Source organism: Lytechinus pictus, chromosome 1 (assembly GCF_037042905.1).
Source record: "Lytechinus pictus isolate F3 Inbred chromosome 1, Lp3.0, whole genome shotgun sequence".
Taxonomy (NCBI): Eukaryota; Metazoa; Echinodermata; class Echinoidea; order Temnopleuroida; family Toxopneustidae; genus Lytechinus; species Lytechinus pictus.
The window spans coordinates 15,106,005-15,131,248 of NC_087245.1; the positions used below are offsets into that span (position 1 = coordinate 15,106,005).

At 36.5% G+C, this 25,244-nt stretch overlaps 1 protein-coding gene across 4 annotated transcripts in view; it reads left to right on the forward strand.

Annotated features, from left to right (window-relative positions):
- The first annotated feature begins 2,001 nt into the window (after nt 1-2,001).
- LOC129258109 (histone-lysine N-methyltransferase SETD2-like) overlaps nt 2,002-25,244 on the forward strand; it is a 38,145-nt gene continuing 14,902 nt past the window's right edge. Inside the window, exons 1-11 of one of the 4 annotated variants that reach the window (XM_054896523.2) lie at nt 2,002-2,197; nt 7,514-7,690; nt 11,847-16,529; nt 17,196-17,650; nt 20,986-21,114; nt 21,548-21,599; nt 21,957-22,033; nt 22,390-22,513; nt 23,073-23,150; nt 23,618-23,715; nt 24,332-24,482. In XM_054896523.2, coding sequence (XP_054752498.2) covers nt 7,613-7,690; nt 11,847-16,529; nt 17,196-17,650; nt 20,986-21,114; nt 21,548-21,599; nt 21,957-22,033; nt 22,390-22,513; nt 23,073-23,150; nt 23,618-23,715; nt 24,332-24,482 — 5,925 coding nt within the window. In that variant the 5' untranslated portion in view covers nt 2,002-2,197; nt 7,514-7,612. The other 3 variants (XM_064096949.1, XM_064096958.1, XM_064096953.1) reach the window with 3 other exon arrangements.

A 25,244-nucleotide genomic window follows, 5' to 3' on the forward strand; every position in this document is an offset into this window, starting at 1 on the left:
AAATTGTTATGTTAAAGAAAAATCCAACACAAATATTTTTTAGAGGAAAATCAGACAACATGATAGGTGAAATATCGGTCAAACATTAAAGGTTATGAATTTTTAAAAGTTGTAAAAATTGGTAATCACTATACCTATGGACACTTTCAATTTGCTGCATTGATGATGTCATAACGATGTATTAAAGGTCGTGACTATATTCCATTTACTCCAATACATAAAGAGGCTATGATGTCATTTATTGAAAACTTTTACTTGAAGTTGTAATTTTCTTTCATAAGGTTATAAAACAATATGCTTCCTATTTTATATTGTGATTACTGCTCCATGGCCAGTGGAAAAGTTGTCCCTACCACTTATCAGAATTTCCTTTCTCAGTTGCCAATAATACAGGTGTTTCTAAGCGCTCAGTTTTCTGCCTATCAACTATACCGGGGAAAATAAAGATGTAATCTTAATAAATTAAAAACAAAATAAACAAGTTTACATAATCTTAGGGTTCTTTATTTTAAAACAGCCATAACTTTGTTATTGTTTTCGATTTCTTTCAAACTTCTGTTTTTTCCTATTTCTCTCTTCTCACACATTTTTTTTTACCAAGTTTGGATTCTTCTTTACTGTTAATTATCAAGGGTTCTGATTATTTAACATAATGACAAGGTTATAGTCACAAGTCTTTCTGAAAATGTGTCCAAGAAAATAAAGAGCCATGAAAAAGATAGTACATGTATATTAATTGTCCATTTTTTTTAACACATCCAGAAAAGGGGGCTCTGATACATGACATAACTAGATAGCATGGCACTAACCTTCAACATTACTCTTTGAAAGGCTTGAAGCTCAAGACAACATCAATCAATATGTAACTCCTAAAGCTGAAAGGCCCACTTTTATCTTTCATCTTATGAATGAACGATGAATATGATAGGTAGTAATTATTACATTTGATTAATTTGCACTTTCATGAAATATGCGGATATTACTTATTGGAATGGGACAAAAACATAAGTATATTTCACATTATAAAGATTTTTTTACACCAATAACAGAGACAAATAAAAAATGGTTAGATCACTGACAAGTTTTTGAACAATTTATTGAATGGATCATGATCAATGGAGCTTTCATTAATCATTTTATTAGTGAGTTTAATTGACAATTGCATCTGATTGGCTGAGAGCAAGATACACTGTACCTCCTGAAATGATGGGTGATGGGTTGTTTTGATACAGTGTGAGTTATATCCCACCGATGCCACCACAATTAAGGGAAAATGAAGGGGGAACTGACCACGATGGAAGTCAGTTGCATGATGGGTGATTCTCTTCCATATGCCCATCATACAGCGATCTTCTATTGTAGATGATAAATATATCTATTCATAAATAAATAGAAATGAATTGGGAATTTTGGTTTCAAAAACCTGTGATGACCATCTAGCTCACTTTTGTTGTAAAAGAGGAATATTTTGATAAAATTTGTATGCATGTACAGTAGTTTTTTTTTCTTGACAAAGAATGCGAAGATGCAGTTATTTCGTATAAAGCTAGTATAGGTCTATAAATTATGAGATATTGCATATTCTTTGGAGTATATTTGCTGATAGGCCTATACTTTTCCATACTAGTAGTGGGACAATTAATGTGTTGATGCTGAAGCTGCCACATTCCCTTTGTAATTCTATTGACAGCTTCCTGAATAATTAAAACGAAATATTCATGCCAAATGAATGAAGTTTATTAATAAATTCAAACAAGAAAACCTGAATAATCTTGTCAATTACCATTTGTTAGGGTAGTGGGGGTAACTAATGAGCGTACCGACCCCTTTCATTTTCTTGGGTTTCTTTTGCTCAAATTATTTGTCTCCCGTGTGATTGTACAATTCCCATTTGATAAGTTTATCATAAGAAATCTTGAAGCTTCCATCTTCCCAGAGCTACTACTCTAACCCAAGTACCGTAATTCTTCCATTTTTGGAAACCCCTTCCAATTTATTCTCAGTGCTTGCTGTTGGATTTCTTGGGGTGTGGATGCCAAGCTCAAGCGTCACACACACACAAATCGATGCCGCGGTGTATATCACGTGATTATATATGTTGCATTCGAGGATTGGGATTGGAATGAGATTCGTGGACGTCCGAAGAGCAAACCTAACGAGTGCCTAAAATACACGTTTTCGGATCGTGTAAGGCAGAGTAAGTATATAATAATACTTCTGAGGACTTTTTAATTCTGTTGTCGGTGGTTTTTAATGGCATGAACATAGCATTTTCATGGTTTCCGCAAATAAATGAAATGATACCGAGAATATGTTTGGGGAGGCCGGTTGTGTTGATGACTGATAGTGATATCTTAAAACTGACGCAAATGTGCGTGGAATGATGTCTTGTTTACGACTTTTCTCCGATTTTTGTAGGTAAAATAATTTTAATTGTGTTAGTCAGTGAGGTTGGTAAATTCATTAAGTCGTCTAATATTTTTCCTGGTACATTTTGTCCAAATTATCATTACAAAGAGAACTTTAAAAGCACATTCGGTAATCAGAGTAGACATTCGCACTGCAATGCAGCTAGGGGATTTTACCCCAATAGGATACACACGCGTCTCCGCATGTACACTCGACTCTCGCTGAACCAGCGTGTGTATGTTTGTATCCCAATCCATAGACATCGTGTATACAAATGACCTCCGCCCGAACTTGTGGGGGAAGGTAATGTGTGCGTTTCGGTGGAAGACGTGCCGTGTGCTTGTTTTGTTCCGAAAACTGCTGTACTCGTCAAAGTTCTAGCAGCAAATTCAAACTCAAATCCCAATATGTTGAAATTCATTTAATTTCATGATTAACAGCACATTATTACAGTCTATTCTGATGTAATTTTTGTGAGTATTTTGAGGCTAGAAATCCAATTCAAGTTGTGTCAGTCTGGTGGTGCAGTGGTGGGATTTTGTGAAAAGGTTTATTTGCAAATGGCGATCGTCAATGCAATGAGCATGGCATTGTTGAAAGCCATTCGGTTTATATTGAATGTCTTGTACATGTAAGTGCTTTGCTGGATGAAATCTATTATAAATTCTATGACCATGTGATCTGATCCACCCCAAAATATTTGGATGATTCCAGAGATCCTGACTTTGGACATTTAAAAGTTGGAGCAGACTCAATTTTCAGTTAACCTTTTATACTGTATGGTGGTGTGACCTTATTCGTGCTTTACCTTATTTTGCGCACGGTCCAATATCTCGATATCTAATTAATATATTGTAAAACTGATAATCACCAACAGAAAAAGCGACCCAAAATTACTAAGTATGGTATTTTTCTTGAAGGTAAGGTCTCGATTTGTGAAAATATTGGCATATTTTGTTACCTTTTGCATCTGCTCCGAGAAAATCCGAACTTCTTGACAAGCATCAAGAAATCGCCAGTTTGCAAGCGCAAGCAGAGGTATCCAAAAAAAGTAAGTCAAATGTTATACCAACGGAATTTATGGCAGTTTAACCCTCATCTGATACAATTATCTCACCTTTGTCTGATTTATTTTCTAAAGCTTTGCAAAATTTAGATCACACTTTTTCATGACACTTTCAGCCAAGTGCGCACTAGTCAATCGTCATGGAATTTTGAGATCACGATACCGGCGACACCCTTGGCCTACTTTATAATTCTGTCAAGCTAATTTGACTTTGGAATCTTGCCTTCCGTTTGGTATTCATGATTTTGATTATTTTTGTGTGAACCATGAGAAATTTTTGATTGAAAATCAACTTCATGATAATTTTTATAATGTGCGCAAATTATGGTCCCCCATCATACTAAAGTGACCTTGTCAGTTTGATTCTGTTTTTGATAATATTGATCTGCATTTATTGATGTTAGGCTGAGCTTTGCTTTAAGTAATGATTTTACTGACTTTTTAAGAAATCTTTTAAAACTTCATATTAAAAATTTAGACCCTCCAAAGTCCAAGAGTCCAATATTTTTTCCCTTCAGATTTAATATACGGTTCTACGTGTTGAAATTGCGTGATCATGGCAACAAGAGTAAACTATCAAACACTCGGCAGTAGATCAGATTTGCCTATTGACAAACATGCTGTGCTCTGATTAGCTGACTAATTTTTATGTACGGGTGCAGATCCAGGAGGTGGTGGGAAGGGGTCGTTTATTTTTATTTTTTTGCTTGTCACATTTCTTCAGTAATTCATCCGGTAAATGTCAGACTCTGGATCTGCACAAGCCCTGGGGGCGTCGCAAAACACTTTTGTGTTCGGACTGCTGCAGTAAGATCCGTGCCTGCATGAATTTGGAAAATGATGCCAATCTCGGTTTGGCTTAGCATTAGGGTATCTGTGCCTACTAGAGGATTTCAATAGAACACTTGACAACAATACACAGGCTAATATGATGAACTTCATTGGATTTGGAATAAAACATCTTAAGCTTCCCCAAACACATCTATCACTATCCAATTCATTCACAGATAATGTGATTGGGTATGCCCTGAATGCAGGCAAAAATAATTTTTTAATTTTCAAATGCTACTTTTCACAACAGATTACTTAAATATGCAACATTGGATTAGCTTTAACATTGCAGTGAATGGGGAAATTCGGGGCTCATTTTTGTCTCGCCTGCATAGCAGAGCGAGACTACAGGCACCGACGGCGGCGTCGTCAACATTGAAATCTTAACCTTGGTTAAGTTTTTGAAATGTCATTATAACTTAGAAAGTATATGGACCTAGTTCATGAAACTTGGACATAAGGGTAGTGAAGTATTACTGAACATCCTATATGAGTTTCAGGTCACATGACCAAGGTCAAAGGTCATTTAGGGTCAATGAACTTAGACCATGTTGGGGGAATCTATATCAAAATCTTAACCAAGGATAAGTTTTTAAAATGTCATAACTTCAAAATTATATGGACCTAGTTCATAAAACTTAAACATAAGGGTAATAGTGTATCACTGAATATCCTGTCTGAGTTTCACGTCACATGATTAAGGTCAAAGGTCACTTAGGGTCAACAAACTTTGGCCATGGGGGGGTTATTTGAGGAATTGTCATAACTTTAGAAGTTTATGGATCTAGTTCATGAAACTTGGACATAAGAGCAACCATGTATTCCTGAATATCATGCGCGAGTTTCGGGTCACATGACAAAGGTCACTTAGAGTCAATGAACTTTGGCCATATTGGGGGTATTTGAGGAATTCTCATCATAATTTTGAAATTTTATGGATCTAGTTCATGAAACTTGGACATAAGAGCAATCAAGTATCCTTGAACATCCTGTGCTAGATTCAGGTCACATCAAGGTCAGAGGTTATTTAGGGTGAGCAAACTTTGGTATTAATGTTAGGGATACATGTATTTGTGGAATTGTCATCATAACTTTAAAAGTCTATGGATTTAGATCATGAAACTTGGATATAAGAGCAGCAATATATCCCTGAATACCCTGTGTGTGTTTCAGGAACATGGCCAAGATCAAAGGTCATTTAAAGGTCAATGAACTCTGGCCGTGTTGGGAGTATGTGTTGAATTGGCATAACTTCGGAAGTTTATGGTACTTGCTCATGAAACATCGACATAAGGGTAATCAAGTATGAATGATTGTTTTGCACATGTCTTAGGTCACATGATCATGGTCAAAGGTCATTTTTGGTCAATGGACATAATATTTTATTATCATATTAGTGTTTTCTTTTATGAATAATTATTCATTAGCTGTTTTTCAAAGGAAGCACTGCTGCTATATCGAATTGCGTAATGCAGGCGTGACTGCCAGATGCGTCCCACTTGTTAATTTTCCATGCTATCTTTTAGGCTAAATCATGTTAGAAATTTTTCTTTCCAGATTTTCAATGCCCTACCGATGGAAAACCAGTATCCCAACAGATGGATGTCAGAAATTTGAACATTTAAAAAAAAAATCAAGCATTGTTATTTTCCCAACAATTAATGCTGTGAATATTAGCATGATAATAGTGTAGGGTGTGATCTACATGTACAAGGCTGATGCTTAATTTTTCCAAGGCAAAGTAATATTATTTTTTTTACATGAGGTAATTATGCTAATTTATGCGTAAATCATACTGTGTGCTCTAATTCAACAAAAAGAGCTAGAATGCTAATTTGTGGTGTCAATATTCTTTATATGATTGCTAACGATTACAAATGAAAAAAAATTAAGGTTTGAAAAAGAATTTCTTTTGTATTTTACTGTTTTATGAATTTCTTATGTATTTATTTGTTTTAGACCTTTTGTTTTTCTTTATTTTTTTCACCAAATTTAGAGCAGAATCTTTTTGAAGCATAATTATTCTAAAATCAATTTATTTCAGCTGATGAACATAAAAATATTTTAATAAGATGAGAAAACTCATATTGACTTTGTACACAAATTGGAGCAAATTTGGGTCTGCATAAATTTTCAACCGCATACCTGGGCATCATAAATTCGGTCTCAAAAGATGCGCAAGACTTCAAAGTAAAGTCAGCAAGTGAAACGGTAAAAAAATTTCACGCAGCGGAACAGTGGCAGAAAATGTCTAGGTGGGGTCGATTCCCACCCCCCCCCCCCCGGCAGTTTTAGGGTTAAAGATTAAATGCCAATATGCTGATATTGAGAAAATATCAACATTTTACCCTCGGACAGGATTTGCAGTCTTTACTGACATGAATTGTTTTGTTAAAACTTTGGAATGGGGAAATGTTACTACAATACAAACGTATTAGACAGATTCTGGTGTTCCAGAATCAGTGACTTGGTCGGGCCTAGTGACCTTAATTGGATGATCCATCCATATCTCGGGTGAATTGATTAAAAAATGCCTCTTGTCTTTTAGTCAGGATTTTATAACGCTGGTATTTAATTTGTTATAAATCTAACCTTAAATTCTAATTTCTAATTTATCATCAGATGAAAACAAAAAACCTCAATACTAGTGATCTAGAGTGTAATAATTTTCTAAAGTAAAATCAATAACCAAGCAGGTCCTTGACTTTTGAAAAGCTTTTTCCTAATAGATATTAAACCATATTTTTACATGGTACTGGTAGATTTCAGGAGGCAAACTTTGCATATAGTTTTGATCTACAATTGGACAATAATTCTTTGAAGGACCAATTCTGGAAAAGAAATGTTATGAGAGATTAGAGATGTAAACCAATTCAACAGTCAAATTCTAATGAAGAATTGATGGGTGAAATGGATATGCCTATACTGCCTGGTCACTGCACTAAGTGCCCTTAAATGTACTTTTGGAATGTCGTCCAATAATGTACACATTATCTTGATCATGAATGTCGCTTGAATTAAGAATGACAAAATAACATCTTTTTCACACAGGGCAGCCATGTCCTGCACTGGTATGGACACTTTGAAAGTTTTGTGAATGCCTTTGAATTTAATAGACATTCTTTGAAATTGAGATTTCCCCTCCTCTTTTTTTGAATCCCATGCTTCTTTTCAATCTTACTATTGTTATTGTAATTTAATTTCCAGCTTGAGCCTGCTGCCTAAGGATGGTAATGTAGCAGGGGAGGATGAGCTGCATGACAGACTTAATCTTCTGATACAGGATACAGAAGCTGATAGATCACTATGGAGCCTTTCAGAATAATTCCTACCAGGCGATGGCTGAGAAGCAGCAAGAAAGCCCAAGAGGTGAACGAAAAAGGGGTGAGTCCATGCATTTATGCAGCAGTGCTTCTGGAAATTTATGAAATGAGACTGAGTGAGTGAATAAATGTTTAAAAAAAGTCTGGTGTTTTAACTTCACAAAGAAGTGTCAATTTAACCTGCAATTTCACTTCTATCAACATTGATTTTTACCAGAGTGATGCCTGTTTGAACTCTGGCCAGAGTCCATAATGGTGATGTGTGCAAGGTCCATGTATAAGCCAACTGCAACAATAGCCTGATTTCATTAAGAAGTTGTGATTAGTTACTTTGGCACATGTAGCTCTTCCTGATTGACCATCATCAGACTCGGAGCACAGACAATATATTTCTGTGCATTCATCCTGCAGGCAGGAGTATGCACTTGTACAGTAGTCCATTTATTCAGTTACAGATAACACACGCACGCACTCATTCAAGCAGTCCATGTTAATGTGCTTTTAATACAGTGCAAGATTGAATACAGTAGGCACCCCAGACACTACATGTACAAGTACCACTGTACCACTTTATAGACATTCACCCTCCACTTGCATTAAAGTAGCAAACATATTCAAAGCATTTATGCAAACTAACAGATTTTAAAGGAATTTAAAACATACAAGCATGACAAAATTTCATCAAAAAAGGTTATCAGAAATAACATGGTGATGGGCAGATGGGGAAAAAAATGGCACACTGCTGTCTACAGCAAACTAGTTCTGCATTTGAATAATTGCAGTGTGTATTGCAGACTACATTTATTGAGTTTCCCCAGTTGACTCGACTGAGTATTGAGAGGCATTCTCAAATTCATTTCATTTGGCTGCTATGCTTTTACTTGCCACTTTAACATTTGCTTGTGATGGAACATAAGCCACAAACATAAAAATTTGATCGAACTCCCTTGGTATAGATATAATGGGCATTGTCGTACTAAAGCAATTCATACATGTAGTCAACGGTATTCTCTTTAATTGATCAGTTGTTTGCACTTGACTTGTTTGTATAAAAGCAAACATAAGCCACCTCTACAGGTTATTCCAAATTTTGTAGATTTTTCTATTACTTCTCGTATTAAAGTTCAAACTTTCAAAGTATGTAATTTTTGCTCTGCCTGGAATGGCTGGGTGGAGTTGGGTCTCCTGGAAAAAAAGTAGGCTTGCTGCTCTGCACTCGTTGAGATACTGTGCATTTGCATGGTATCGATGTATTTTTCAAAAACAATTGAAGGTACAAGTGTAACACTGGGATTTTGAGTCTGCGCCTTCATACTCTTGTCGTAGACCACCAGGCTTCCCTTACTTGCGTAGTGTTATTTCCTGCTAAAAGTTTTCATATTGGTTGGGTGATAAGGACAGCAGCTCCGCCGTTTGTACACATATGAAATATTAGCTCATTTTGTGAGGTCAAAGTCAGAGGGCGGATATGTCAGCTTGAAAAACCTTGTTAATAAGACAACCATCAGAAACAGGGTCCACTTGAAACTGGATGTAAGAATCCATTCCAGCACAACTTACAAAATTGCACATTTCCACAACGTACTGAAGTATGAAATGAAATCGCCTAAACCAGGAATACCAAAAAAAAGTAAGTGCTGTCCGCCGTGGTAATCACCACAATTCAAACCTTAACTGTGTCGGATTTTACTGGTCAACAAAGAAGCACCCATTTTCTATTCTCTACAAGTTTATAAAAATATATGTAGTGATGGACATGGACCAATGTAATCTACCCAAGTCAAATATTATTAGGATTTCAGTCTGTTACATATATTTTTTTTCTATGTATACCTAAATTTTACTTTAGTTTACAAACACTGTTTGATTTTGGGAAAATTTGACCTATGAAAAAAGAAAAAAGAGGTAAATAACTTGCTTTGCATAATATATTCTGATATTAATAAAGTGTTTTGATGGCTTGAGCAACATATTTAGGTATTTAGTTGACTGCACATAAAATGGAGAGGGGGGGGGGGGGGGATAAAATATGGGTCAGGGACTTAAGATGAAATTTTATGACCCTTATTTCCTCAGGGAACCTGGTGAGTTGTATTGGGATAATGAGAATAATGTCTGTTTTGTAGCAATTTGGGACACACTTGAATATATCTACATGTAGCAATGTTGTTCATGACCAAGGCTTTATTTAACATGCCTAGAAAATCCCACAAAAATCTTTATTGGATAAAATTCAACCTCTGCACCCCCTCCAACAAAAAAAGAATGATGTACCAGTAGCCGGTAGGCCTATTTATGTACTTTATCTCCAGAAATATTTGAATTGCCATGAAAAATTTGGTATCACATTAACATGAATAATTTTATCATGCTCTTAAATTAATTTTGAAAGGCATATCTTTTAATGCATTAAATTTTGAGATTTGTTGAAATACACCATGGGCACAATTTTGGCTAATATTGATTTCACATACATCACAGATATTTCATTACATACATGAAATTTCAGCTTTCTCGTGATAATTAGTCACATTAAGGCTTGTGTGCATTTGGGAGTGACAGAGATTTGATGCATGAATTTGCATCACAAATTGATTAGAAGTTTGCACTGTTTCGATAGTATTTAACAATGTTCTCTACAGTCCTATAAAAAAACCTGTGACACAAAGATGTTTTGTGTAACTATTTTTGAAATTTGCTTTGTATATTGCATTAGGATACCAGGAAATTGTTAAAATTTCGTTTTTACAATCCTTTAGATCCATAATCAAAAGAGTGAAAATCTGATGAGATTATAAATCCATTGTTCTCATTAATTTAAAGTTATCGTATTTGGTTTTGATTAGATTGAAATGGTATCATTTTTTTGTTGTTGTTGACATTTTGAAAATTTGTAGTGTCTTTGCTGATGGATGGCCTGCGGTTTAATTTCAAATTCACGGGTGTAGTGGTAATAAGTGAACTTAATATTTTTGGATCAGAAAATAAATAATATTATTCATGGTCTAAAACATAGTTTTCATATCACAGAATAAATTCAATGAGAATTGATCTTGCATTCACTTTATTTAATTTTTTAAAAGCCATTATTGCTCAAATGTAAATTGCTTTATAACTCCTTTCTCTTTTAAAACCCTGAAATGGCATAATATGACATGCTTTCTAAGATTGCCAGTTGACTGCAAGAACATTCTTGCTGCTTTGTTTTGTTTAAGTGTGGAAAATTCTATTTTATGTATATTCTAATATTTTGTGAAAGCTCAACCTACATGTATTGAATACCTAGGAAGGGCAAACATATTTCAAGAGCATCTTTTAAAAGTAACATTACAATTCTCGCTACCCCAAATAGCGATTTCGGCGAGATCCAGGAAAATCCCTGCAACGCGCATTGCATTATGGGATAGCTTTTCGGTATTACAACTTCCTGTTCGGAAGTCCAATGCACTGTTTTGCCATTCAGATCAACAGTGCCGTCACGCACAACAACACAACGTTGCTTTCGCTTTGAAAGTTCGTGATCACAACCCTCTCTTTCACGATACAGTTTAACGGCCTTTTCTGCTAAAGTCATTAATTCTGCCTGACGCTTTCCATTGCACGGTATTCCTCTGTCAGTTAAGATTTTTTTCAGTTCCGAAACTGATTTTTTATCCATTTTGTGGTCGACGAAAAATTGAACGGAATGAATGCTGTATATATTTAGTGTCTAGTCGAATACGATCGTGATGTCAGGCCGGTCGCTAAATGCAAAATTTTAAGATATTCATTTTTTGTTTACTTTTTTATAACCAAATAAAAACATTAATAAAAATTATTTTCACGTATTTTTATTTATAATTCAAATGGAATCAAAACTGACCAAATTAAATAAAAAGTATTATAATTTGTACATGTTGCGCTGATTGGCATCGATTTCAGCGTGGTGGAAAACTTAGTATCGCGAACCTCGCGCGAGCATGACTCTGAACCGGAAGTGGTGATGACGACCCGACGGAGTGAAAATTATCTCGTCTCGCGCATTATGAGATTTTTGTTCCTATTTGGGGTAGCGAGAATTGCCATTGCACAGTGACAAATATAATTTGGTTTACTAAAATATTAAAAAATCTTGGTTATTTTTTGGCAATGCTTGTTTTTGTTCTTGTTTTGTCATGTCAAATTTTTCATTTGTGTTTTTGTCAAGAAATTCATGTGGCCTTTCCTTTCTATTTCAGGATCAACTTGGGATTCTTGGAGCTAAGCCTAAGGCTGCCAGCCCGCATCCAGATCCCTCTACCTTGGCAAAGGAAATGGAAGAGTTTGAAAAACTAATGCAGCTTGGCTCTACTGAAGGGGATGATGGTTCAGATGCGAAAGACACACACAAGAATGAAAAAGCAGAGAAACCTATAAAAGAAGCAGGAGATAAATATGTTCCTGACCAACCAACCACATCTCTAGAACCTTACGAACCAACACAGCCAACAGCATCACCAGTGATTCCTACCAATGTTCGACAGACCTCTAAGTCACCTGAAGCATATGAACCAGATGAACCAACTCCAGTTGATGAGGTGTACACCCCTGATCAACCAACTTCACTTCAAAGTTCTGATCCATACGAGCCAGAGCAACCGACTGATGAGCCTATGGTTGTAGAGGACTCTGATATTTCTGCTAGCGCCAAGAGAGAAGAATCGGAAGTAGAAGCTGATATGCCCCAACTTCAGTTAGATTCGGTTAGCTCTGGTTATCATGGACAAGTTGAAAAGGGAGGGGAACATGCTGCTAGGGAAAACACAGATTCAACACCAGCTGAAAGTGTTCCTAAACATGAAGGAAATAAATCTGAACAAGAAAATCTTCTTCCTGAAGAATGGTTACGGAAAAAGGAGAAAAAGAAAAAGCATGGCAAGCACAAAAAACCTCTGGTCGAATGGCGGTTGGGAGTTCTCAGGAAAGATTATGTCATCAAAGATTTCAAAAGCTTTCCTGTTGATGAAAAGTTAATGGCTACAACAAAGCATAAATGGAACAATGAGAGTGAAGTGGAACACCTGAAAGTTCTTCATTCAGGGGATGGGAGCCAAACTGACACCTCTGAAGTATCGGGTATGACTTCACCTGCAATCGCCCAAAGTGACAGTGAACTTGAAAGTGAGCAAAATACAAGTGGTGAAATTGATGCTATTGGAAGAGCAGCTGAAGAAAATACACTTGAAGGTGATGATAGTATTCATAGTTCAAAGGACAATGCCATTGTGCATGCAGAGTCTAAATGTGCAGATGAAGAAATAAAGAAGGGAGAATATGGTGAAACAGGAAATGTGAAAGAGAGTGCTGTACCTGAAAAAGTGCAGTCAAGTTCTGTCCTTGATGCCCAACTTGAAAAAGATACCAGACTCGATTCTGTCGAGAAAAGTGAGGACTTAGATGCTAAAAAGAATCAAGAAAAACAGGAAGTTCAAACAACTGGTAAAGAAGAAAAAAAGATCAAGTCAGAACCAGAAGAAAGTTCAAATAGAAGAAGCACAAGGCAATCAAGCCGGAGAGCAAGAAGAGATTCAGGTGAGAATAAAACGGATACTGATCAGAGAAGTGATAAAAAGGATGATGACTCTGGCCGAAGAAGATCAAGGAGAACTGAAAGACATAAAGACGATTCAGATGATGAGAAGAGAAAAGAATCTGATAGAAATAAAGCAGAATCAGACAGAACTAGAAATGAAACTAGGAGACGCTCGCTGAGAAGAGACAGATTTAGGGATAACTCTGATGATGAAAGAAGAGAGGAAAGTAGAGAGGGAAGGCGAAGAGGGAGGAGTGACAGCCGGGAAAGAAGGGAAAGAAGTAACAGTAGAGAAAGACGGAGGTATAGAGATGATGATGACAGATATGACAGATATGATAGAGGACGTAGGACGAGACGTAGTGACAGGAGAAGCATGGACAGAACTGACGACCGGAGGTCTAGGGAGGATGATCGAAGAAATGAAAGAAGTTTATCAAGGGAGCAGGATGAAAGGAGGAGAAAGGAAAAGAATGATAAAGATTTGAAGAAAGAAGTGGACAAAACCAAGGAGGAAAGTAAAGTAACTGCAGAGAAGAGAACCGAAAAGGCTGATTTAAGGGATGATGACAAGTTGCAAGGGAAAGGTAAAACTGATGCAAAGATAACGGAAAGTAATACTGTTCCAGAAAAGGACCAAAATAACAAGCAGAATACTTCGAATAAGGCTACCGGGAGAGTACCCATTAAATTTAATTTCACATCAAGGGCAGTTCGAAGAAGCACTCGCAGTGCAGTCAAAGCAAAGAGTGGAGTATTCGAAGATGACGAGGACGAGGATGAAAAACCACTCTCAGAGTTGCAGAATTTATGTGATGAGAAGGAAGCTAAATCTTCAAAATCAGAACCATCAGAGGATAAAGCTCCAGCTGTTACTCGCAGTAAAAGTCGAGAAGGTTATCCAGTTGAAGAACCAACGGAAGTCAACAAAGTCAGTCAGATAACCTCTGTTCCTTGTGAAACAGGCACATCAACCAGATCCAAAAGCAGTCAAAAAGTAGAAAATCTGTTTGAGATCACACTCAGGAAGGAATCTAAAAAAGATCATGGATCGGAATCGGACAGTGGTGCAGAATTGAGTCTGATGGGTCTAGGAGAGGCCCCCAGTCTTTATCCCGAAAGTATTCTTGAAAGTCAGGTTGAAATGGAACTCTTAGCAAACGCATTTTCCTCCACTGATACAGAAGCAGAGATAGAAATTGAAAAAGTGTTCTGTAAGAAAATCGAAAATGATACTAATGCAAAGGAAGAAGAGAGTTCACCAAAACAAGAAGACAGAGTGGTAGACTCTAGGAGTGAAATTGTTGACATGGAAGTTGAGGAGGAACAGCATGATACCAGTACTATTGAAGTCCTTTCACACCCACAGTTATCAGGTGTGGAAGGTACAGCTAATGATTCAATATCAACTGATAGTCATAATAATACAGAGAACAGAACTTTTACTGAAGAGGTGCCAATTATTCAAGGAGACCAAACCAATACAGATGACAAAGAGTTAATCAATAGCCATAGTCCTCAGCAGAATGGGAAAACTTGTTCTGAAGAATTGCCATTTGCTTCAGAAGGACAAACCAGTTCAGCAAATAATACAAACCTAATTGAGCATCCTCAGGAGGTCAGTAGAACTTGTTTGTATAATGCTCCACTTGTATCAGAAAAAGAAAAGAGTTCAGTGAACAATGCAAAGTTGATTGATATTTTTGATAGTCAAAGTCCATGTGAAAATATTAGAACTTGCTCTGATGAAGTACCCACTACTTTAGACGAACAAGAAAGTACAGTGAAGGATACTGAGTTGATCGATAGTCAGAGTCCTCTGGACATCAGTGAAGTTCCAGGTCCTTTTGAAGAAAAAACCAGTACAGATGATACTAGAAAATTGATAGATGACCATACTCTACAGGATAATGAAAGAGCTTCTAAAGACAAGGCGTCGGGCAGTATCAAAGAAAAATCGAGTTCAGAAATTGATGTAAATGGAAGACAGGGTCAAAATGAAATTCTTCAGAACAGGGATATTGATGTTGATAAAATGTTGAATGTTCCAGAGATCAAAATAGTACCCCCTCCCGATGAAACCCTTGACCAAGCTTGCTCAGAAGCAGCAGGTGAAAGTACAGAAGTAAAAGAAATTGAGACTGCAAATACATTATTAGAAACTGATCAAAGCGATACTGAGATTGTCTCACCGTTGAAGGCAAGAGGCTCGAAGGAGCATGAAGATGACTATACCAAAACTGAATCTGAATCTGATGATGCAATGACATTGGAGGTCATTGACCTAATGGCTGGTACAGCATACACAACGTCAAAGGTGTCTGTTGTCTTACCACCTGGAAATTCTGATGCTGATGCCAAAATTGAAGATATCTCAGAAGCAATTGTAGATAATGAGGCGATGTCACATGAACAGAATGTAACAATTTTGGACAAAGTAATGGCAGCGTCGTGTCCTATACGTCCACCTAGCAGTGATACCAAATTTTCTGATGGTAACACCGAATGTATTGTTCTTGACCACAGTACTAGTGAACAGATTGTAACCGTCCAGAAGTCAAGTGCAGAAGTTTCTTCAGAAGTTATGCACAGTAGTGAGAACGTCATGCCTTTCACTGAGGTTGTTAGTACATATCTTCCATCTGAAAAGCCTACCATAGAAGTATTCAACAAAGAATCTGCCATGAATGAGGATGAAGTTTTGGAAGCAAATGTACCATCCTCAAACATTGACTCTGCCAAAAATGTTGAAACAAGTATCGGGATTGTACCATCTCTCTCTGAAGAAGGCACAGAAATTTCCAGTACTCAAGAAGCTGTGACTGCTATTACTGACCCACCAACAAGACATATCATCCAAGAAGGGCCTTCAGTTAGTAAACGTAAAAGGAAGTCTAGGTGGGAGGTGGTTAGCACAGAAATCCCTTCAGAAACTCCACCTCAGATGGCTGTTAATGTAGACCAAAGCCAACAAAATAAGCCATCCTTGATTAACATGACCGGTGAGCCAGTATTGCAGACAGAGGCAAAAGCTGAAGAAAGCAAATTGGCCCCAGTTGAAGCCCTCATTGGAGAGGAAATTAGCAGTTCTCCAAGCACCATTCAAATTCAACCATCAGATGTTAGGCTTACTGTGGATTCCTCAGAGGTGGAAAGAGAGATCTCCCCGACAAAGAAAGTGAAGGTAGATCCTGATGCAACTATTGGTGCAACTGCTGACTACTCTTCTGGCCAAGATGGCAGCACTTCTAACTTGATTCTTGACGCAGGAGAGAGCAAGATGGATGCAACATACCATTCTCGTGGACTGGACCTTGAGGTGAACGCAGCAGGAGATAATCAGGCAGTGGTGAGGCTCATTTTTTATCTCCTGAATACTGTGATATATATATAAAATATAAGCAGATGATTCTCATTCCATTTCAACTTCCTATTAAAATTGAATGGTCCCATGTTGACAGCTCTCTAGAACATTCAATTTGTAATTCATTTAAACGTTTAATTTGAGCATTTAATTTGTAATTTATTAAAACATTTCATTCTTCGATATTCACTTAAAAAGAAGTTGACAGTGATATTAAATTTGGGTTCAAGCAGAAAAATTGTTTGAACAAAGTACTTATTTTAATACATGACATGTCCAGTGCATGATTATTTCATCTTCCATGTTCATGAAGTTTTGTATCTTATCCCAAATGATTTGGGCAAGTTCCATTGGTACTCTGCAGTATATAAGGCACTGCAGGACACTATAGAAATTTCATTTGCAATTTTTCATACGGGTGTATGTTTTTTTTTCTATTTTTTCATTTTAGAAAATGAACTGTTCAGTAAATTTTAGCACATGTTATTACCCAAGAAATTATGATCAGTATTGATTTGCAGTGTGGTAAGTAAAAAATTAAAGAAATCTTCAAAAATTATTAATTGTCATTCAGCTCTCCAGTAAATATGACACACAGATAATCAGCATGTTCTCTATTTGAATGTTATTTGCACCCAATTTTTCATGTAGATCAAACCTGAAGATTTTGTTGAAAAGGAAGAAGCTGGCATAATCATGGAAGAAAGTAAAGACACAGGAGAAGTTACCAAGCCAGAACCGGGGACAGAGGAGGAATCAATGGAAGAAGGAGAACTGGATTCTGATGTTAAGGAGGAGATGACGGAGAAACCTTGGGATGATAGCACAGGGATCGAACAAGGAGAAATCAAAGATGACGGTGATGAGGAAGTTGAAGATAGTCGGGAAGAAAGGCCCAGACGCTCCAGCGAAGACAAGGAGAATACACCTTTCGATGACTACTGGGCCGGGGATGGAAGGAGAGAGGTCAGGGAAAGACCAAAGGAGGAGAGGAGGGAGAGTCGTGAAGAGAGGCAGAGACGTCAGTACCAGGAGTGGGGTATGGTTGAGAGGAGCAAGATGCCTCGCTTTTCAGAGTTGACTGAGAATTACTACTTGACAGAAAGGTATATATTTCTATTATATAAATTATGATTCCTTGCAATGAAGCCCTTCCGCTTACCCAACGATGTATAAATGTCAAGTAGTGTCGTGAAAAATCTTAACTGAACTCGTGATGATTACTTAAAGGTAAATGCTAGTTTTGGTAACGATATCAAAATGAGTTCGTACAGAATCCAATGAAATGACCACCAAAGTGTCTGTTTGTATAAATAAAACGCATGTGCCAAAGGATTCTGGAAGAAATTGTGTAATTGCTGAGAAATCAGCAAATAAGCACAGGATTCGGGTAGAGCGTCGGGCCCGACGCTCAAAGCAATAATTATACACTGTCCCACGTGCGCTTATCTGTGTTGGGGAAGTTCAGTCTGAACATTATTCAGCGTAGATTTCTAGATTTCACAAAGTTCAGTTTATGTAACTGTACCAGATCTAGATCCTCGATGATATACTGACAATTAAGCCTGGTTTTACAGACTTTCTCATGAAATCAGTGTTTACTGCAACTACTGGAATTTCTCTTTAATCTACAGTGCGTATCAAAAAAAAGTTTACACTTGGAAAAAATCCTGTAAAGTTATACATTTGTAATCTCCTGAAGATTTTCCACATTTTAACATTGGTACAGATCCATTTAAGCAAATGACGATATAACTGTTGAAAAATATTTCCGCTTGAGTGAGCACCACTTACTTTGGAAAAGTTAGTGAAAAATGATTTGCGCAGAACTTTGAAATAGTTATGCGAATAAAAGTAGACCTTAATCATGAAGAACACATGGAATTTCACTAGTAAAATTGATTTGAAGATATCTTTAACCTTTTTTAACTTGTTTCCTTGCCAAAAACACTTCAAAGAGTGCATTGCACCCCACCCCACTCCCCCACACACCGAGGCCATCGTGACGATGTTTGCTTTACACTGAGCTGTGCATACCTGCCAACCATTCCGATTTTGGCGGAATTATACCGATTTTTTAGCCTCCATTCCGAATTCCGAATTTTTAAACCGAAATTCCGATTTTTGGGTCAATCAATATAGTGTTGAAATTATTGAAACGGCTGTATGATGCGACTAACGCATAAGCGGCTGTAACATACGACTAACGCATAAACAACTGGAGCGCACGGCTAAGTGCTAAGTGCACAGTTCCATTGCAATTGCATGTGAAAATTACGAGCAGCGCGCGGCCGATATTAGCGTTGACTTCCGGAACAAAATGGCGGCTGACATCGGCTCGCGAAAGTGCCAGTTTTCAGTGAGGACACGTTTTCAAAATCCACGAACATCGGAAAAACCGTGAAAAATTCACTTTTTTAGACCCCTTGTTTCCTAACTACGATGTATAGAATTAACGATGGTGATATTTTTGACGCGAAATATGGTGATTTAGTAAGAAAATTTCACTTTTTATTCGAGGTTTTGCCCTTTTCGCCGGATGATTTTGTATTGTGGAATGAGTTAGTGAATGAGTCGTGTTTTGGTGTCTAGAGTGTGTTGGTAATATCATTGATGAGTCTGCTGACCGGCTGCTTAAATTACCCGGCCGCTCGGCCGGCCGCGCCGTGCACATGGGGAAGCTCTGCTGCAGTTACTCAAGTTAGATCTATCACTACGCAATGTTAAAATTGATCTGTACTTTATTTTTTCGAATAATTGTCAAATTTGTGAGAAAGAAAGGAAATTATCAACTTTCGAGTCAAGTTGAGCCATCGGAGCTGAACGCCAAATCTACTTGCTTCGCTTGCCTAAACTCCCGGCGCCCGAGTTGCTGCGCCTCAGCCTCCCAGTCTCACCGGCGCACCGCAAGTGCAGTGGTGGTTGCGGGTCGGGCGTATGCCGCCGTAAGCTTCGGCTCCGTTTTTGTCATGGCTGAAAATCTGCTTTCTTATGCCAACAAGCACTTATCTAATAAAGTTTATGATATAACCTTGTCCTCAGTCACTACTCCTGTGTGGTGAAATATAAACATGAATAAGATGACAATGTTTGGCTTATTTTGATGCATATGATAGACTTGATATAAATGATAAATAAATGTTAGATTTTTTTGCACTCAGTTTTTAATACAGTAGGCCAACTTGAATCTGAATTAATGATACAAAATATCCCTTGGCCCAAAACTCAATTGTATTCTTGAAATTATTTTTTTTCTGATTAAAAAGAGAATCTTTCCAGAAACTTTCCAACAATAGAGGGCCTCACAATTTATTAAAAAATTAAATTATTCCTAAGTCTATATAGATTTCAATGAAAACAAATCACACCTGAATGAAACTGGGTGTATTTTTTGTCACAAACGTGATATCTTCAAGACCTTTGTTTTAATGTTTAATTGACAAATGATATTATATTACATATAAGTAGACTAACGTTACATGTAGGTCATCCTGTGGTATGGTAAATAGGGTAAATTTGCTTTAAAAGGGGTAGAGAAATGCTAATTTTACATGCAGAAAATGCAGAGTCCCTACCATGGGAGGGGGAAACCATCTCGCGCGCGACCCGTTCGGGGCCCTCGTGGCTTTGATACTGATTTTTTATTATCAAAGGTTGGCAGGTATGGCTGTGATTTACATGAAATGGCTTTGGCTTGATTTTCATTTTGATAATCATTGTCAAGCTTGGGAAAAATGTGGAGAAACAAGTATTAAATGAAAAATGAAATGTAAACCCACTTTAAATGATAAAAACTTCATGAAAAAATTCTGGAGATGTCTGATATAAACTTTTGTTCAGATCCAGTTATGTCCTCAGATCCAGCTGGCACAAATAGGTAAAGGTTGTGCTTACTAAGTGTTCAAATTTCAATTTGGGTGGCAAAATTGTTACAAAATGCTTGAATGTATCCATTTTAAAAGTGCATGGGAAATGTATGAGAAATGTTTTGCAGGGTAAGTTTGTTTTCGCCCTTTCCCCTTGACACAGCGTGAAAACGAGCATTTCTGCGCAAACAGATTTCTGCGAGCTTTACAAAAATGGACAGTGCTCACTCATGTGTAACATTCTGTCAAAACTTTTACTTTCATTGGATAGATGAGACACAAACCCAAAAATATATGTGAAAAAATTACCCACATGTTGTATATTTTCTAATTCCCAGGGCTTTTTCAAAGTGTAAACTTTTTATTGATACGCACTCTATATTGCCTATTTCACACTTATTGATAATATAGTGACACAATTAAATTATCTTTCAATTTTGTTCTACTAGTACAAGACTCTTGACATGCAAATAAGGCGAGGTGATATCCCATAATGTCCATTCCTGATATTGCTTACACAAGCCCAGCAGATTTTCTTGAGTGAGTTAAAAATGTTATGTCTCTCTGTCCTGCAGGCGAAGATCAAAAGCTGGTAAGGAAGCAAGGAGAATGGTATGCTGCTGTACAACATCTAGAGAGGAAAGAAGGCGTGGCATCCAGGCTTGTGGGGAAGATTGTCTCAACAGAGTTCTCATGCTTGAATGGCAAGTCTTTCTCTTAAATTCATCTAGAAAAATCTAATGATGGCAGAAGATTATCAGGTTTTGCTCTTAGCAGTATTATATCAATTTCATTTCAATTTTCAGTGACCAATTATCTAGGCAAGTGACTCTCATGAAATCCTTAGTAGAGTGTTAAATAACATGGCTTTGACACAAAAAGTCATTGTCAACATATCCTGCTCCAAAACGTAACTCCAGATAGTTGATATTTGTGATTTGTGAAAGATAAACTGTCAGGGTTATTTTGTCTATGTACAGTAAACAGTTTACTTTGAGAACCACAGGTTTCCTTGAAAAATTGAGGTGCTGCAAGTATAAGTTTTAGTTCCTGTCATTTCAATATACAACATTTCATATCTCTATATTAAAGGCTTGCTAACATTTCTACTTCCACCTGTGTTTTTCTCTTTAACAGTGGGTCACGATGTCCATGTGGAGATTACTGTACCAACAAACGTTTCCAAAAAGTGAGTGCTATTATTATTTCATTTGAATATGTTTATTTTTAGTTAAGGTCTGGATCTAGTATTAATAATTAAGTACCTCTCCAATAATTGGTAAATCCTAAATAAGCAAACTTTTTGTAAATCTGTAAATAGCGTAAAATGTTTTATCATTATTTTGGTTAAATGTGATAAGACTGCTGGTACACAATCTAAATGTTGTATTCAGAGTCAGGTTCCATATTGTTTTAGCAATTCAGGATTTGAGCCAGTGTGGTTCTATCTGGCTATGGTATGTTGCATTTAAACATTGAAGTATTTGGTCAATTGGTAATTTACTATTTTGATGATCATATTTTATAATTTGTTTGATTTTTCTAGAGAGAACATGCCCGAGTTGGAGTTTTCTATGCAGAAGGAAAAGGGCATGGTTTAAAAACAAAAGAAGAACTAAAAGAGTGAGTTATTAGTCATTTCTTGTCTTTGTTTAACTTTCCTATGATTGAAAACATTTTTATGAAGAAAAAGTAATGTGCTTAAGAAAAAGGAATATTAAAATAAGACAGTGTGAAATGTCATTTGAAGTTGTAGCAGTATATAGACCGAGTAATTCTGATTTCATATGCTCTTTATCCTAGTTTGTGTTTTGTTTGAATAAATGTTATCAATAGTAACTCTCAATCAGATGCATATTGTGTTATGGCAATAAGGATTAAATGTTGTTTGCTTAGAAAGCTTCATTGCAATTTCAGATACTCTTTGCATGGTATCATGCTCTAAATTTTATGATTTTGGGGTAATATTCTTCCATCAGAAATGAGTTCGTAATGGAATATGTTGGAGAAGTTCTGAACTTCCATGAGTTCAAGCATCGAGCCAAGCAGTACAGCAAAGACAAGAACTTACATTTCTATTTCATGGCGCTCAAGTCAGATGAGGTGAGTGATAATGGTCATTTTAGAAGAGTAATATATCAATGGTGAAGATTGTACCCAGATTCAATCAAAAGGAGGCAATAACCATGCATTTTCGATTGTTTAATCTCCAACTGTTTAATAATGTGCATGACACTGCAATCAGCTTACAATGTATATCATAAGTTATCCTTCAAATTTTTAACAGGATGGGCCTTGTACAAAGCCGTTGACTTTTTTTGAGAATTAAAAATTTCAGAAGTAGTAAATTTTGCTGATGTTTTACTTCGAAGGACCTTGTAAATAGGTATTATTGTTACCTTTTTTAATTCATGATCCACAGCATTTAAAAACTGGTCTCTTTTATTAGCTACATCTTGTTTGTAATGAACTGAAATAGATTGTATTACATGTATTACATCATATTAAATCCTTGCAAACTGTAACTGGGTAGTCCCGATACAAAACCCTTCCAAATTATCTATAGATTGGCGATAAAGGCCAAATTATTATTACAAATTGTACACAGTTTAGCTTAAAGTTATGTTGTTAATTTTTTAATATGCCTTTCATTTTCTTTCAGATCATTGATGCTACTGAGAAAGGGAATGTATCTCGATTCATGAACCACAGCTGTGATCCGAATTGTGAAACACAAAAGGTAAATTTTCAAGAAAATTCTTTAAAACAGTTCATTGTTTGTTCCATTTGGATAAGAAGGTGATAATGAATGTAGAAATAAAACCAGAAATTAGACTCTCCATGTGGTAACAGTATCATGGTTATTGAGTAAATATCAATGACAGTAATCAAGAGGAAGGGCATATGAGAGATGTAAATACATTTTGCTTGAAGTGCATTATGTGAATCATGAGACAATATGGAAAGTGTCTCGTTTGGAAATACTGAATTAATCAGATGCATGTTTACGTACTACAGTAAAACCAACACAGGCATTAAAGTTAAACACAGTCTTGTCTGCAGTTTTCACAACAAACTACCTTTAGTATTGTTTATTGGTATCAAACAGCTAATTTTATGCTGGAATTAATAAAAACAAAGAAGAGATAGTACAGATATATTTAATGTGTATAAGATTAAAACAAAATGCAATTTTCTGTTTAATAGTGGACAGTGAACGGTCAGCTTCGAGTAGGATTCTTTACCAAGAGACAGGTCAAACCTGGTGAGGAGCTTACATTTGACTACCAGTTTGAAGTTTATGGGTAAGTCAAACATGTTTCAATTATGTTGTCAGGCCGATGTAAGTTTAGAAATTCTTAGGTAGGATAGCAAGACATTTTTTTACTACTGAGATAATAATGATAATGTTAACATTGTTTGATATTGTGTTTTTTTATACTAGTTTTACTATCTTTGTTTTCAGAAATGGTGAGATTAATTGCACTGCTTTTCTTGATATACACGCATATGACTCAAGTCTTTAAAAAAAATGTGTGTAAAACTAAAAGATGCATGAAAAACCCTCCCATAGTAATTATTCCATTATGTCACTGCTCGTGTCATTCGATGTCATAATTATATGTTATAGTGTCTTGAGTTTTTTACTGCAACTCTTAACAAATTATTTGCACATACTTGATTTTATTTGCACTAACTATTGAGAGAAATAAATTGGTTTGAAAATTTTTCTTGCCTTGTGATGAAAAATACACTGGATGGGTGGGACTATAGACAATTATTGCTTTTTAGCAAAAGATGTGATTCCCTATAAAAGTGAATCACACCTTACTGCATTCAAAGCTAATCATTTGACAAGGGTTTGGGAGTGAGCTGTGTAGAAGATAATGAAGCAATTGTCTTTGCTTTATCTTTTTTCAGTCAGGAAGCTCAGAAGTGTCTTTGTGGATCTGATAAGTGTAGGGGTGTGATTGGCAAACAGAAGAAACAGAAGGAAGGCAAAGATACAACACCTAGGAGAAGAGGGAGTGTTGGAGAGAAGCGAAGGAAAGAAGCTTTTACAGATATCACAGTAAGTGAAATCTCTTCTCTTGATAATCAACATTTCCAGTCACTTTGAGACAGTTTCTTCCACAGTTAAATATTGTAAACCAGGTAGATGTTTCATAAAGCTGTTTGTAAAGATATGTGTGACATAAAAACTACTGGAACATGTTCTTAGGTGCCAACTTAGCTACATAGGGATATATCATTTAGCACAAGAAAGGATCACCGGTCGTGCATAAGGTCACTTTGTAACTAATAGCTTTATGGAACACTCATCGGAACATATATTTTTCTTTAATTTCTTTATATTTGGTTTCTTATTGCATTTTTCTTTTGTCACTTCGTATCGTCATTGTTTCCACTCTGTGTCTGTTCTTGGTTATGGAGTATTCTTTAGCCTAGGTACTTAAGCATGTGGTCATCTGGAAAAGCATGTAAGAACCCACCCCCCCAAAAAAAAAATGTTTATATGCAATTCATTCCTTGCTATAAACAGCGGTCTGGTGCATATTGATGAATTGAATAGGACGAAACTTCTGGATTTTGTTCAAATTCAGTAAAAACAAACCTGTAATATATTCCATGCTCTCCTTGAAATAGACAGTTCTGGGTCCCGTCTTACGAAGAGTTGCGATTGATCCAATCAATCGTAACTCTATGGAAATCCATCAGTGTCATAATTTTTTCTACAGGAAATTTGCACAATGTCCTTTTTGTCTCGCCTGCATAGCAGAACGAGACTATAGGCGCCGCTTTTCCGACGGCGGCGGCGGCGGCGTCAACATCA